This window comes from Crocodylus siamensis, chromosome 1 (assembly GCF_052110815.1).
Source record: "Crocodylus siamensis isolate JL-2025a chromosome 1, ASM5211081v1, whole genome shotgun sequence".
NCBI lineage: Eukaryota > Metazoa > Chordata > Crocodylia > Crocodylidae > Crocodylus > Crocodylus siamensis.
The window spans coordinates 259,938,254-259,954,264 of record NC_143395.1 but is presented as its reverse complement, the minus strand read 5'-3'; the positions used below and the strand labels follow the sequence as shown (position 1 = coordinate 259,954,264).

General features: G+C 43.3%; 1 protein-coding gene across 2 annotated transcripts in view; it reads left to right on the top strand.

Moving 5' to 3' along the window:
- HSF2BP (heat shock transcription factor 2 binding protein) overlaps positions 1–16,011 on the top strand; it is a 60,649-nt gene that overhangs the window by 35,839 nt on the left and 8,799 nt on the right. For both annotated transcript variants that reach the window (XM_090061560.1, XM_090061567.1), the window contains exon 7: positions 6,474–6,577. In XM_090061560.1, coding sequence (XP_089917686.1) covers positions 6,474–6,577 — 104 coding nt within the window. The remainder of the gene's footprint in view (positions 1–6,473; positions 6,578–16,011) is intronic.

The following is a 16,011-nucleotide window of genomic DNA, read 5'->3' as shown; positions in this document are numbered from 1 at the left end:
TGTAGATTTCCTGGTTTGTTACATTAAGTGTATTTAAAATGATATCTTGTTGATCTTCATATAGGAACTTTGGGAATGCGATGTATATCCGTGGAATTACACTTAAAGGACACTATCCACATGAAATCTAGGCAGTTTTTTAAATGTTCAGTTATGTAGTCTCAAGAAATGACATTTATCTGTTGGTTAACTTTTGTGGGTTTCCAGTTGCATTTTATTCTTTCTTTTAATGTTTTTTTCTTGTTGTGCCAAAGACCAACAAATGGGTTATAGTGAACTCTAGACAAAGTGCAGTCAAATCCACAGTTGAAAGTAGTTGGCAAAACTTGTTACCTTTATGTGGTTAGTTCACTGCATTAGTCAGTAGAGGGGGCTGAATACAATGTTTCTTTCTAATGTTAAGGAAAATTTTAACAAATGCAGCTCTTATTTTAATTTGCTAGGCTTAAATGGAAAAATTCTGTTATGCATGACTTTTAAACATTTTAAACATTAGAAGATGTTGCGTATCAAGCAGTTTGATGTGTAGAATTTGCTTTTATGGTGTGTAAGTGCCAAAAAAGATTTAATTTTCAGTTTACAGGATGTAAGAGAGCATAGAGGTAAAAGTGGCATAAAGAGACAGGCAGTGTTTCCACATTATGTGTGGGCAAGTGCATGTTATTACTAATAATGTACTGCTCCTTTGGGCATAGGCCTTCTGACTGGCTAGCAGAAAGGGTGTTAGTCTTCTTCCAGCATTACAGACCACACTGCTTTCTTAAGCACGCCATGATCAGTCCCTTAGCTCCACGCAGAGCAAATAAGAAAAAGCAAAAACACAAACATAGCAATGTCTTTTTACGTCATTTATAATCTCTTTGACATTTCCACTGAGGAACAGATTGAAAGACCGTGTCAAGAAATATTAACCTTTTCTGTTGTAAATAGTTATTTCATTTGTCCTCTTTTATTTTGGATGATCAGGGACAGTCGTAAATACTCACAGGTTTGAATTCTGTGGCCCAAGCAAGGAAAGTTGTATGAGGGGAAGCAAGGAGTTTGTGGGCCTTGAAAATTGTACAGCACAACTCTGCAGCAGCCTCCAGTGTTTGCTGTGGGCCATGACTGCAATTGATTTTCTGGTCTAGGGATTCTGTTCTTAAAAGTGCCTAACTCATTAGGAGCCTGATTCGTATTTTCAAAGTTGATTGTGTACTTAGGAATCGAAGGTTGTGCATGCACGGTAAACTTACTGTGCTGGGCAGCAGCATCCTCAGATACTCTATGCTGCTCTGTGTGGGCTGCCTGGTGAACCAGGAGCAGGGTAGCAGCATGTGTGAAGTTTTTGAGGTGGGCTAAGTAGCACTGGTCAGTGCCAGTGAATTTACCCCATGCTAACTAGCCTATTTGTGGTGCCACATGCACGTAGCTTCACTTCTTCCAGTTTAGGCAGCCATTCTCAAATGATGTGTACTTGAAAGTGGAAGTCAGTGACAGGCTGGCAAAAACCTATTTCTGAAAACAGAACTTAAAGCTTTAAAAAAATTTTCCCTTGCTCTTTACCTGGTGCAGGACAGTAAAATACAGCTGTACTGTAGACCCTGAGATATAGCAGTGGCCAGAGAGGAGCTAATAGCCTGGCATGTTGGCTTAGCTGGGCAAAGAGATTCCAGCCTGTTTCATACTGCTTTATCCTAGCTTTTCACCCAAACAGAACATGCAGACTGGGAGACGGTATCAGGATTTATCCCATCAGTGAAATGCAGGCCCCCTTCCAATGCATGGTCTGTCAGTCAGCTTTTCATTTTTTTGCCATTTTATTAAAATAGCACCTTTTCTGAAAAGATTTATGGAGATACAAAGAGTATGGTTAATCACAGTATGTCATAAATTCCAGTAATTAACCATTCCTCTGAACTATTCCCAAATAGTGAATTCCTAGAGAAGAGGAGACATGCAGAAAAAGAAAAAGTGGAAAGGCATTACTAAAAGGATGAGAGAGAATTTGTAAGGAAACCACCGGCATTAGAGTATGGCTGCTTTTGCAGCCCCTCAGAGGCTCCTGGCTAATAGTCTGCTGTACATCAGTGGCTTGAATTTTAGAGGTGTGGACAAAACTGTTTTTGGGTGCTTAATACTTTTGAAAATTGGCCCTAAACTTACTGGAAATAACCAAGGAAAAAAAGAAATGTTCTGCTTGTTTAGAATATTGCTAGCTATGACAAAAAATTTAATAAATCTTTTCATCCATAGAATACACAGAAATCTAACCACATGACTAATGTGGAAGACAATGTAATAACATCAGCATCAAATATTAAAGAGGGCAGTTTAGCTCAGCAGAAACTGCAGTTTAGTGGCAACACAGTCCTTTATGTCAAGTGTTATCAGTCATTTTGGGCAGCTTTGAAGAAATAGGATCTTGGGTATACCCTGGGTTGCAGTCCTCCCCAACTCACTGCTTGGTCTTATTTCTAAACAACTTGTTGAATAGTCACTTTCTGTATTTCTTCACGTTAAGCTATCCAGTTTGAATTTTAGTTTATTACACTGCATTAAAAATATCTTTCTACAGCTTAGATAGCAACTTTATACTACTCCCATATATTGTGTGTTACAACTGTTTTAAAATACTGGTTGTACTGAAACATCTCTTATTTATTTTAACCCCATAGAAGCCAGATATACTCAACTTGTAAAAATGTAGGGCACTTAGCTGAACTTAGGTGGAAGGGAGTAATATGTTTTTTCATCTCTGTCAAAAGGTCGGGACAGGTGTATTTAACAGCTTAAAGCTTGGTATACATGTAGCTCTGAAAGACGGACAGCGAACATTACTGTGTTTGGAAGATGATAATTATGAAAGTTTTAGAGGTTTGGAAACTATATGACTGAACATGGCACTTAGCTAGTGTTTAGATTTTCATTCTTCTGCATAGACATTAAAGTACAGTGTGACTGTAAAAGTAGCACTGAAGGTGTCTAGATCAGTGATGCTATGTTAAATTTATTTATTTTGCAAATAAAAGATTTTTGTCTAGCTGCCAGCTTATAGACTTACCTTTGACCTAAAAGCCAAGCTGGGTTTATTCTTTCTTTGACACTAGCATCATTAATTAAAAAGGCCAGAGATTGTCTTCAGTCATGTCCTGTAAAACCTTGATGAAGGTTTTGGGGGTTGCACAGTCATGTATTTGGCAGCAGTGAAACTGTACAAGTGTAACTGAGGTCACAGTTTGACTTGTATGATCTTTGCAAGTGCTTATGACATGTGCAAGGACAAAAGTGGAGCTTTTCTGTAAGATCTCAGATTGAGAGGGTAGCAATTAACAATTGCAAGGCTGGCAATTTAAAAAAATACTGGTTTCACAGAGGAGCCACGTTTTAATGACCAAATTCTGTAATCCTGTGGGGGCAGGGGAGAGGGTGTGAGGGCTTTAGAGAGCGGGTAGAGGTTTCTCTCCCTCCACTTACATACCTCTGCAGGGAGAGCAGATACAGCTTACAGTGTAAGTGCCGAATCAGGCTAGCACTGCCAGGGACCCTCCCTTCCCCAAGAGCCAGGATTCCCCAAACACATTTTCATAGGAAGAGAGTGACTTTTCAGTCCCCATGTCACAAGAATGAATGCACTACAGAAACCTGTTAAGTCATGCTTGCAGAAGCAGTTCTGGTTCCTTGAGATAGGTTGGCATAACCATTTATTACATGCCACATCCCTTCTTTCAAAAGTATTTTTTCAATTATTTTGCAATTCAAACATTGAGGTAAATACCTGGGGTCAAATTCTGGGATTTGCTTTTTGGAAGAGAAGTGGTAGCTTTATATATGCCTCTTTTGTATCCTCTGGTGCAGAGCCAGTCAGGTCTTGGCTTAAGTCAGAATAGCCCCACAGCATTCAGATTTCTCCATTGCACTCAGTAATGTGGGTTTGTCCTTGGGCTCTCCACTTGCCACATGCATGTCTTGTACCAGGGATCAGGAAGATTTTGCTTAAGGCTGCAAGGGTGGGCGCTTTGCAGCTCTTGGGCTAAAGGGATTTTCTAGTCTCTTGTGACTCCTGTGCAGTTTCTGTGTATCACCAGAGCTTAGGATGGAATCATCCATTTTTTGATTTCGATACTTGGATTGGCAGTTGCTCGAAAAGTGCCATGCTTCAGTGGCTCTTAGAGGCTGATGTGTTTGAAACCTGAACAAGTGCATAATGAAATGGGAGAAGTTTCTCTTCTCACATGTCCCCTCTTTGCTTCCTGCCCAGAAGCCAGAGGCAGTTATCTGTCTTGTATTTCCTTTTGTGTAGCAGGAAAGTAAGGTCTGGTGCTGCTGCTGACACTAGACCTCACTTTCAAGCACAGGGGTGAAAAGGAGGTGGGTGGTAGCCTCAGTCCTGTCCACAGCAGCCAGTGAGATTGGCTGTGCTTGGCAGGAGTGTATGCTACTTTACCTTCTTTAAGGATGGGGCAAGCACCTTACTTGAAGAGGCATTCCTCTTGTGTGAGGATCATTTCAGCATCTCAGTTGCTCTTGTGATATGCTGCTTTGCTGTCTGGATTTTTTTAATAACCTCTGTGTAGGATTGTACATAAAAATATGCTTTTCTTGTGTTGGGGTATGGTGGCAGAGTGTTTAAGGTGTCTTGCAACAGCTCCAGGGCCATGTGATTGTTAGTTTTCTGGTGAAGACTGCTCTCATACCTGGTCATAGGCTGGGAAGTCAAAGGCAACTGTGTGTGAATGTAATAGCCATTTTGCTGTCTTGGGGGCCAGCGGCCCTGGAAACTGGCATGCCTTAGCTACAGTAGTGTGAATGGTTTATTTGGCTTAGAAAGGTTTTTAAGATTGACTTTGATACTTGTAGCTTGATCCTATGAGCTAAGTACAGCCATTTGGGGCATTAGGGGGAGGCTAAATCAAATCAAAATGGCTGCCTGATATCAGGTAAATCAGGATGAGGGTCTAGTGGTGCAGGGTTGGGGGTTCAGCAGGCTGGAGGGAATTGGGGGTGTGCTAGCAGATAGGGGGCAGGCGTGACCCGCTGGTGGGGTGGGGGGGCAGGCGTGACCCGCTGGTGGGGTGGAGGAGGCTGGTGCAATCCGTGGTGGTGAGAGGGGCTGATGTGGCCCACAAAGAGTGGGGGCTGGCATGACCCATGGGGGGGGGTCAGGCATGATCTGCAGGTGGGTGGGGTCCCCCCCCAGCAAACTTACATGCCCATCCCCTCTGTCCACTGGGACTTACTTGCTTGGCTCTGGCAGTAGTGAATGCTGATAAAAGTGACTGTACCCAGAGTGCCTTGTAGGATGGGGGTTGAGAGGGCTGGCTGGGGGGAGGGGGATGGTGTTGGACCAAGGGGCCAGTGGGGCAAAAAGCCCAGTGCATGTGGGGGAGTAGGAGGTGGGAGTGCGATGAAAAGAGTAGCCCTGGAGGCCAGTGGCTGGGTTTTCCCAGCCCTGGGGCTGTTCAGGGAAAATGCACAGAAGTTCCATGCACTGTTTTGACCTAAATCAAATATGTAGTATCAAACTTAGATCCAGGTTTATTTTAAACCAGGTTCTACAATTTTTAGTCCTGTTCGCATGCATGGAAATTCTGTACAGTTACAGGTTTAGACTGATTGTCAGTCACTCAGACTGGGTCTGGAAGTGTAAGGTTGGCACTGGGGCGAGCTAAGTTTAAATCCGGTGGCCATTTTGAACCCAATTCAGCCTCCCCAAATATCTGTACTTAGCCATGAGGGGCTCAGTGTCCTCTGAACTCAGAACACTCAGCACCTGTTAGGCCCAGGACATCTGCTTCATTGTGCTGTCTTCCAGCAATCACATTTAACCAGATAATATAGAATGACTTGAATGCTGCTTTAATTGGTACAGAATTAGCATACATTTCCTTTGACAGAGACATGATTGCATAGTGCCAGATAATTAACTAATGTGTAACTGGATGTTAAAGTCATAAAGCTGTACAAGGCTTTCTTTTTTCTTTTCTTTTTTATTCACAGGTTGTGGAAGGTCAGAAGGAAATTATTTAATTTTGGTTCAGTCTAATATTTTGAATAAAGTTTCTGCATGTGTTATTTTATTTAAAGCAGCCCTTTCATTTGCTGTTAATCAGGAGGATAGGAAGTCTACGGGGGAGTACTAAGAGGATTATTTTGCATATGTTGTGAGATCCTGTAAGGCCAAATCTTTCTTGCCCTATTTGCGTGAATAGTCCTATTGATTTCAGTGGGGTTTTATGGTGGTTAACATAGATGACTTTTACATGATTAAATGCCTAGATTTAGATATACAGATAAACAAAATTATGCATGATGTGAAATTCATGTAGTTATACAGCTCTGATGTGACCATGTCTTTGAATCTTACAAACATTAACCCTGCAGTATTTATAAATACTGAGCCATCTGTGGATGAGTATTGCAGATATTAGATTCAGTAGCTATAATGAGACACAGATGAATCCAATTTAATCACCTTTTTAATTTTATTTTAGGCTAATGCTGATGTCACTCTACAACGTAAGCATCAACTTGAAGGGCTTGAAGTACATTAGTGAAAGTCCAGGCTTCATTCCATTACTTTGGTGGCTGTTGAAAGGTAAGGTTGTTCCAAGAACAGCGCAGGTTGTAGACTTTTTGGATAATAACTGTGTCTTAATCTATATAGGTCATACGTAAAGATAATAGCTAAGTAGAAAATCTAATCTGTCACCTTGTTTTGTATAAATTCTATCTGATCATAAAGGACCAAAGCAGGGGAAATAACTAAAGAGTAAAAGAAAATATTTCCAGCAGTGGTTCTGGCATGTTGCATTTGATTCATGTTAAAGTTGTTAATAATAATGTCCAGTGGTGGGAGTAGAAAAGCCTGATAAAGGAAACGGAAGACACCTACCTGTGTTTATATCTGTGTACTTTAAACTAATGTATTTGAAATGCTGTCATGTAATGAAAAATATTAGAAAAGCAGGTGTAACTATTGAAAGTAGTATGGAGGCAAAATCAGTCTTTTTCTTTGATCTTGAGTTATTTTAGCGAAACTAATGAACTGTTGGGACTCAACTCATCTCTGGTGTAACTGAGTCCAGCTCCCATTGACAAGAAGTAGCACAGACCGTGGTACTGGGCTTAAGCATTGGTTGGGGATGCAGAAGGTCCTGTTTCTGGCTCTGTTGCCTAGCTGCTGGGTGACCTTAGGCATGCCGGTCCACTTTCTGTGTCCTGTCTCAGCTATGTCTCTTCTATTTTAACTGTTAGCTCATGAGCTATTACTACTGATAGTAATTGCTGAAGATAATGGTAGCCACACATGCTTGTGCAGGGATTCAGTTCTGTAGTTGGAGTTCTTTGGTTTTTCATTTTTGTCCAGCAAATTTGGGATCACTCAAAGTTTTGCTGAGGCTTTATGTAAAATGTATGTACTTGGGCTCATTGTCAAATAATAATAATTTTCGTTACTTTAGTATCTTTTCAGGTTTTCAGTGAATTAATTAAACCTTACACTACACTCCTGGGAAATATCATATCCATTTTACAAATCCTTGACATAACTGGAGAAAACAAAAAACTTAGTAGAAGAACCTAAATATATAGTCTGTGGAAACGTTATACATGTTGCTCCAAGATATCCTCTTACTTTCTGTCAGGTTAATATATAGGTAGGTCATTATTCTAACAAAAACCAACTTCTCTAAATTAGAGCTCCCAAATGTGCCCTTTAAAATGCTATGATAGAACAAAGGAGTTGCTTAATGTGAGTCATTGTTTAATTAAAGCACCCAGGGTCACATAAGTGCACAAAGTATGACATAGAGTAGATAACATTTAATTTCCAGCTGTTGAAGGAAATGGTGATCTGTTTTCCAAAGGTGCTAATCATGTGTAGCTGGGGTTTGGAAAAAAGATGGGTGCAGCTAATTCCTTCACTATCTGATTTTAAAATTCTAAGCTTCTAACAGAGGTGGGGGATGTCTATGCAGAGTGCCTCCCCCCTGTTCAAAGGTCTGACCTCGCAGAAGTTGTGCCTGCTATCAAGAGAAATAGCTGAATAGTTTGTGCAAGTGGATCAAGAGCACTGAATAGAGAGCATGCCGTGGGCCTGACCTCAAGCCCTTCCTTTGCAGACACTCTTTCTTCACCATCTCATATCTCCCTCGTTTAGTTTTTTTGATTTCCCTCTTTCCTCCTTGTTCCTTTCCTGCTTCCAAGGCCCCAACTCCTCAGCTTTCACTGGCCAGGACACTGAACTTCTGGAGACTTCCAGCAGCCCAGCCTGAATTTCCAGCTTCAGTATGCACACACATGTGTATTGGAGTATTATAATTCATACTGCCAGAGTTTCATAGTTTTATAGAAGACACTTTGACAGAATTGGGTACAGGTGTGGCCTGGACTTCACACAGCTTTTCACTTTCTCCTAAGATGTTCAAAGATTCCCTGAAAGGAGTCCTAAAGGAATAATTTTGAGTGCTGACAGAAGTGGTATTTGTCATGTGATCAGCCCCTTGAAAGTACAGCTGTCAGAGAAAGTGTGTGGCTACAGAGTGCTTTAGAAGTGCCCAACTGTGCTACATGAGGGTTCAGAGGAAAGTGCTCCAAAGTGGAGCACCTTCATTAACTTCTGTAAGTCACTACAAGCGAGCAGGCCTGGGCTGATCCAGCCCCAGCCCCAGCCCCAGCTCCAACCCCAGCCCCAGCGTTGTCTTCTAGATGTGGGCTGGGGTTTGCCCAGCCTGAGCTGGAGTGGAAGTGGGGCTCCGATCCACTTCTGCCCCCCTCCAGCTCAGGCTGGCAAAACCCCAGCCCACAACTCTCTCCCCTTCCGTTCTTCCTCTCCCATCCTGCACACAACACTGGAGCTGTCTTTAGGAGAGACAAGCTGCAGGCAGGCAGCTCCTTGGCTGGACTGGTTCCAAGAATTCAGTCACCTGGTCATAAAAGGCAACTAGGTTGGTCAGGCAGGACCTGCCTTTGATGAACCCATGCTGGTTGCCCCTGAACATGATCTCCCCTGCTGGCCCCCCACAGATGTGCTCCTTGATGATTTTCTCCAAGATCTTCCTGAGCACCGAGGTAAGGCTTACAGGCCTGTAGTTACCTGGGTCCTCCCTTTCTTGAAAATTGGGACCACATTAGCCAGTTTCCAGTCTCCCAGCACCTGGCCAGATGACCACGAATGCTCATACAGCTGGGCCAAGGGCTCTGCAATGACCCCTGCCAGCTCCCTCAACACCCTTGGGTGGAGGGTATTTGGACCTGCAGATTTAAAAATGGCCAGCCCTTCCAGAAGATCCCTAACTACATCTGCACTGGCTGAAGGCCTGATAGAGCTATCCCCCGAGATTGTCCCTACCTCTGGTAGGTGGGATGTCCTGGTCCCTGTTCAAGAAAACAAAGGCAAAGAAACTGTTAATAATATCAGCTTTCTTGCCTGGCGTAGTCACAAGATTACTGTTTGCGTCTTGCAGGGGCCCTACATTGCCTGCTGCCCTCTTCTTGCTCCCAATGTACTTGAAAAAGGACTTTTTGTTGTCCTTAATCCTGGACGCTAGCCTGGATTAAGCCATCTCTGCCTTGGCCTTCCTAATAGCCCTCTTACACTCACGGGCCGAGGACAAGTACTCCTCCTTGGTGATAGCTCCTCCCTTCCACTGATTGTACGCCCCCCTTTTTGTCCTCAGGCATTGCTAAATGCTCTTGCTGAGCCAAGGGGGTTTCTGAGCACTCTTACCCCCTTGCTTCTCTCAGGGACTGTTATCCTTTGGGCCTGAAGGATCGCCCCTTTAAGGTACAGCCATCTCTTGTGGACTCCCATCTCCTATATCTTTTGGACCCTCAGTGCCTCCCCCACTAGGATCCTAAACTGATTGAAGTTGGCTCTTCTGAAGTTGAGGACATTAGCCTTGGTGTAAGCCCTTGACACCCTGCATTGGATAGCGAAATCCAGCAGGTGGTGATTGCTATTGCCCAGGTGGTCAAGGACCTGCAGTCCCCTCACCAGGTCGTGTTGAAAGAACTTTCTCACTAGGAGGGCGGTACAGCACTGGAACAGGTTGCCCAGAGAGGTGGTAGAAGCTCCATCCTTGGAGGTTTTGAAGACCCAGCTAGACAAAGCCTTGGCTGGGATGATCTAGTTGGGGTTGGTCCTGCTTTGAGGAGGAGGTTGGGCTAGATGACGTCATGAGGTCCCTTCCAACCCTAATTTTCTATTATTCTATAATAGTGGTTTTTTTCTTTCTTGATTGGCCATTATCTCTGTAATGATTTCTTGGGTAAAGCTATTATATTTTATGCAAATTTGAAAAAGATGCATCTTTAACAGGAAACTAAAAATATACATTCCTTTTTCGATCCAAACCCTTTCAAGATCCTTCCACTTCTCAGTTACTTCCCACCCTCTCTCACACAAAGAGCTACACCAAGATCACCTATACCCATGAACTTTATCCATCCACTAAGCAATAAAAGCATGCATTTGGCTGGGAGCAGATTGGGAGCTGGGCTTTTGGCTGGGAGCAGATTTAAATTTTTCACGTCTTCTGAGCCAAAAAACCCCTCCAAACATGAGCACTGGAGGGAATGTATTTTGGCTATTTGGAATACGTTTTTGCTCCTATTATTTATTTTGTGGCCACTTTCCTTTCTTTGAATTTGTCCTGTTGGACCAAAAGTGGTCAAAAGTGTTTCAGAATTCAGAGGGATTATTCCAATGCAATTCTTCAGTTGCTTATAAGAAAATTACTTCAGGTATTTTGTAAAACAGGAGAGGACAGGAGGCTTTTAGCTGGTCTTTGTGCTCTTCTCTGTGTCCTCTAACACAAGTAAACACGATTCCATATGGAAACCCTGTAGTCTTGATCCAAGAAGTTTCCACAAATGACTCTTTCCACTCTAGTTCTGAAGGAGGTGTATAGTTGCATACCTATTACTCTTTGTCACAGTGAATATTTGGTTTTCATAACCAACTCTAGATGTTTCCAATTCATACCTATTATGTTTTGACTTCCATTTTTTTAAACATCTGGGTCATTCTCATAGCAGCAGTTCATTTATAGGATATCTCTATTTTTAGTTAGTCTTAGTCTTCTGCTTTATGAATCTAAGCCTTTGGGACTCTAATCCTCAGTTCACATGAGCCCATGCTCTCAATGGTTTCAAATTTGTCAAACTTTAAAAATCAGACTGCGTCCGTCTTTGTACTCATTCCATGACTAAGTCAGTCACTCTCTTGCCTAAGAATATATTCTTCTTAAATCATGTTTTATGAGTAGCACAGTGAGCCTAGAATTGAGATTATTTATAAGAAATCTTGGTTCCTACAAAAAAAAAAAAAAGTCCTAAGCTAATCTTACAGATACAGCCTAGTGATTTAATGGGGCATCCTTTTATGAAATACGTGGCTGTTTCTTCATTGTTCTGTTATTAATTATTTGTATTGTGAAATAGATTCCAGTCAGGATTGAAGCCTCAGCATGCTAGATACTTTACTTAAGATCTCACTTCAAGTGTTGTCAGCCAGGACTTTCATCTTCAGTGTATCACAGTGCCATGTGGGAAATTGCTGGACTGAATTCCTTGGGCTAGTGAGGTATAATTAGGCATCTTGTGGACAAGATGGGATAGTTTGTTTTCTTGCTGTCATCTGGAATTACACTACTATTTCTAATGGATTTACTATGGTGGAACTGAGATCAGAACTTGGCCCTAGGGGACCTAGTGGTTGATTAGGTGATCGCTGCATATGGCAGTAAGCAGTTGCCAGACGGAAGGGAAAATTGAAGTGATACCAGCTGCTGTATATGAGCTGGAAGTTAGACATGCGTCTCACAGATAAAGTAGATGTGCACCTAGGACTTGCTGAAAGAGATCTCATTAGCTTTTTTTCTATAGCCTTTTTTCTGTTTGCAGATACTGTCTTTTCTAGCATACAACACACACTTTTCACCCCAAAAGCAGCCCCCCAAAATTGGAGGGCATGTTTTAAGCAGGAAATCTGAATTTCTACCCAGGATAGGAACACCCTGCTTTGACTTCAGTTTCACAGTGCAGCAGCTGTGGCATTACTATTCAGGCAGCTGAGACACTCTGCTCTCTTAATAGCTTAATGTTCTTCATTCCAGAAGTGTTAACAGTAGTCTCTCCTTTTTCTGGTCTTCATATTCCCCTAATTAAGCTAAGTCTGAGTCTTCTTAGGTCAATTTTGCTGCTTGCTCTGGGTCTCTCTCCTCCACTTTCAAGCCCTGAAGACTCTAGCTGTTTTCAGAATTATAGATTGACCCATGGAGATCAGTCTTCAGCAGCAGCTAGGGTTTCAGCTGTGGTCAAGCAGGAAAGGGAGGATGAGTGAGCTGAAGATTAGGCTCTGTTCCTGCGCTTTGCATCTATAACTGGAAAGATCTTTTTCTTCATTCTGCCTTTCAAAAAGTGTGCATTTTATATTCTGGGGCGTGTTGTATGCAAAGCAATATAGTGCTCTGTGCCAGTACCACTGGCCCCTTCGGTCCTGTCAACATTAGAGACATTTTTCAGAATCTCTTGACTTTTTCTAATGCTGGCTCAGTTCCACCAGTGTTAACAGTGTTGGGAGGCCCTGTGGGGGACAGGCCTCACTCTCTGTGGGTGCATTTACACAAGATGTTTACTGTAGAGCTGCCTAGTTAGCTCTGCAGTAAAGTCTCGGTGTCTACACATGCAACCCTGTTAGGCCACAGGAAACTAATTCCACCGTAGGTTAGTACTTGTAAACTTACTGCATAGCAACATGCTTGTAGATGCTGACAGAGCTGGATGGACATGAGGGTGCTTCAGTGTGAGGGTTGGCTGCTGGCAAACCCCACACTGGAGCACCCTTGTGCCCCAACCAGCCTTTCTGCAGCACGTTGATTTGGGTCACAGCTGACCCAGGCTGGCAGGCTGACCTCCTGGGTCCCCTGCCAGCCAGAGCTACTCTGACCTGGCTCAATGTGCTTTGGTCCCAGGCACACTTGTAAACATGACACCAATAAACTCTGGTGCAATATCCACCAGAGTTAATTGCATCACATTAATTTCACGTGTAGACCTGATCTAAGTTTAGTTTGGTGACAGTGCTTAAAATGGGGACACTGGCTGGTAACCCATTCACACTAGAGCTACCAACCTGGCTGACTAGTGAAGCTGAGCTACTGTTAGCAATAGTGGGAAACTGATTTAAAAATGTTCCTACCATAGACTGACCTTTAAACTGTTACAAATCATTTGCCAGTAATACATTTTGCATTCGGGTGGCGCGGCAAAGTTACAGGCACGTGTAAATTAAATTCGCACCACTCACAGAGCCAATTGTAGATAAGCTGTTTAGCACTGATGTGATGCAGTTACTTAAGCCCTGCTATAGGGGCTGGTTCATCTGAGAGCACACAGCAAATGACAGATGTGACTGTAAATTCTGCCTGTTTTATCAGCTGCTTTTGTCAGTGACTGAATGCCCATGACATCAAACAGTACTGTGTTAGCAGTTAACAGAACGTCAGCAAAGTTAAACAGTTTCAGTACGTTGTTAGCATTGCATCAGCATTTTATAATTGTAGTAGGCTTATATTACACATACTGTTCCAGACCTAGACAAGCAGCTAGATATTTTTTTTCCTGAATGATTTCAGACTTATTAGCTAAGAAACGTGAGTTACGGTTGTTGGACGGATATGATGCAGTGATTTGATTACAGATAAGGGTTTTTTCCTGTGTAAACAAAAAAAAATTACTCAGCTAGTACAGAGATGACTAAATATGGGAGCTGCTGGAATAGACATAATGCTGAATAATGAAGGTTCCTGCCTTTCCTTTTGCCTGTTGTCTAGCAGGATTTCTTAGAAGAATCTTTAATGAAATTGAAAAGACCAGAAAAAAAGCTGTTCAAGTATTTTTTTTTTTTTTTAATCCCAGTAAAAGTTACAAAACTTGATTCTCCAGAACAAGATTTCCACAACCGTGTATAATTGCGATGGGATGTATTTGTCTGCGTTTTAACTCTACATGTCTTGGAATAGATGTAAAACAATAGAAATCTCAGATGACAGATACATTATGTCATCCTCAGGTGCAGGATTGTTTCCTTCCTTCGTTATATTCATGAGTCTCTAATCTGTTTATCATTCAAGTGACTCAGGCATTAGGACTTCTCTGAATGCTGCAAGGAGACTCTTCTGACAATCTAGTAGCTGTCACTGGGGAATGTTACTGTTATTCAGTCTAGGTATCATTTCCCATTCCTTTGCTACCCTATAATGTATTGTTTTCCTTGGCAATTCCTTTCTTCCTAAGTATTTACAGCCTTCCAACACATGCAGATAATACTGATAAAAAGGTATATAGCATTATTGATAACAATAAGTCTCCAAATACTATTGTGAGGTATTAAAGGTAGTTATATCCTCATTTTACAGCTGGCTAAACTGACACAGGAGAATTATATGTAGGTGTCACAGCACGGGGTCCTGCAGGATGGCCATGATCTCCCCAAGGCCCCCTTACCGTGACAAGTTGGCCCTATGGGCACCCTCGATTCTCTTCCGCCATGTCTTTGATGGTAAATATATAATAGGGAGGCTGCCTTTACGTCCTCTTTTTTGCTGTACTCTCTGACTCGGTCCACGGTTTTGCTGTACTCTGACTCCGTGGGTTCCTGGATCCCTTGTGAGTCCCATTCTGCAATGGGTGTTTAGGGGCACCCTAGCTTTGTGGGCTGTGCGTGGCTCCAGCCACCCCTTTACCACACCCCAAGCCTTGCAGATGGAACAGACTGCCAGACCAAACGGCACCCACAACTACAGCCCAGGCCAGACCAACGAGCAAAGCAAATAAACAGGTAAGAGATAGGGGCCAGGGTAACGCTGGGACTAGGGGGTCAGTACACACATCCACAGGAGGCCTCAAATGCCTCTACACAAACACTTGTAGTATGGGTAACAAGCAGGAGGAACTCACCCTGCTGCTGGCTGACACCAGCCCGGACATAGTGGGGATTACGGAAACGTGGTGGGACGCAACACATGATTGGGCAGTGAATGTCAAGGGCTATAGGCTGTACAGGAGGGACAGGATAGGAAAGAGAGATGGGGGTGTGGCACTCTGTAATTAAGGAGGAATACACATCCTTATCAATTAGGAAGGAGTCAGAGGAGGGGCACTCTGAAGTGCTTTGGGTTAGAGTACAAGACAGTCGAGGGGAAAGAGACTTAATGGTGGGAGTCTACTACACACCTCCCAACCAGGGAGAAGAGCTTGACCAGGAATTTTTGGGTCAGCTCACAGAGGTAGTGAAGGCTAAGGATGTGGTAGTCATGGGGGACCTGAACTTCCCGGACATCTGCTGGGAAGAGCAGTCAGCCAGGTCTGAACGCTCACGTAGGTTCTTGGCCAGAGTGCAGGACCTCCATCTAACCCAGGAGGTGCACAGCCCCACCAGGGGGGACGCCTTGTTGGACCTAGTGCTGGCCACGGGTGATGACCTGGTGAGGGGGCTGCGGGTGCTCGACCACTTGGGCGACAGCGATCATCGCCTGCTGGAATTCACCATCCAGCGCAAGGTGGCAAAGGCATGCAGTAAGGCAGCGGCCCTAGATTTTAGGAGGGCAGGCTTCAACGAGCTAAGGAGGATAGTTGGAGAAGTGCTGAGGTCCCGGAGGGGAGGGGAGCCAGTTGTCCAAGGAGAGTGGTCGCTCCTTAAAGAGACGATCCTCCAAGCCCAAAGGAAGGTAATCCCAACGAGGATCAAAGGGAGCAGGAGAGCACATAAGCCTCCATGGCTCACCAAAAGCATCCGGGAATGACTCCTTACTAAAAAGGAGGCTTACACCCAATGGAAAGAAGGGGTCATCACCAGGGAGGACTATTCTGTAGTTGCTCAGGGATGTAGAGGTGTAGTTAGGAAGGCCAAGGCAGAGATGGAACTGGGACTAGCTTCCTAGATTAAGGACAATAAGAAGTCCTTTTTTAAATACATAGGGGGTAAAAAGAAGGTCCTGGGTAATGTGGGGCCCTTGCAGGATGCAT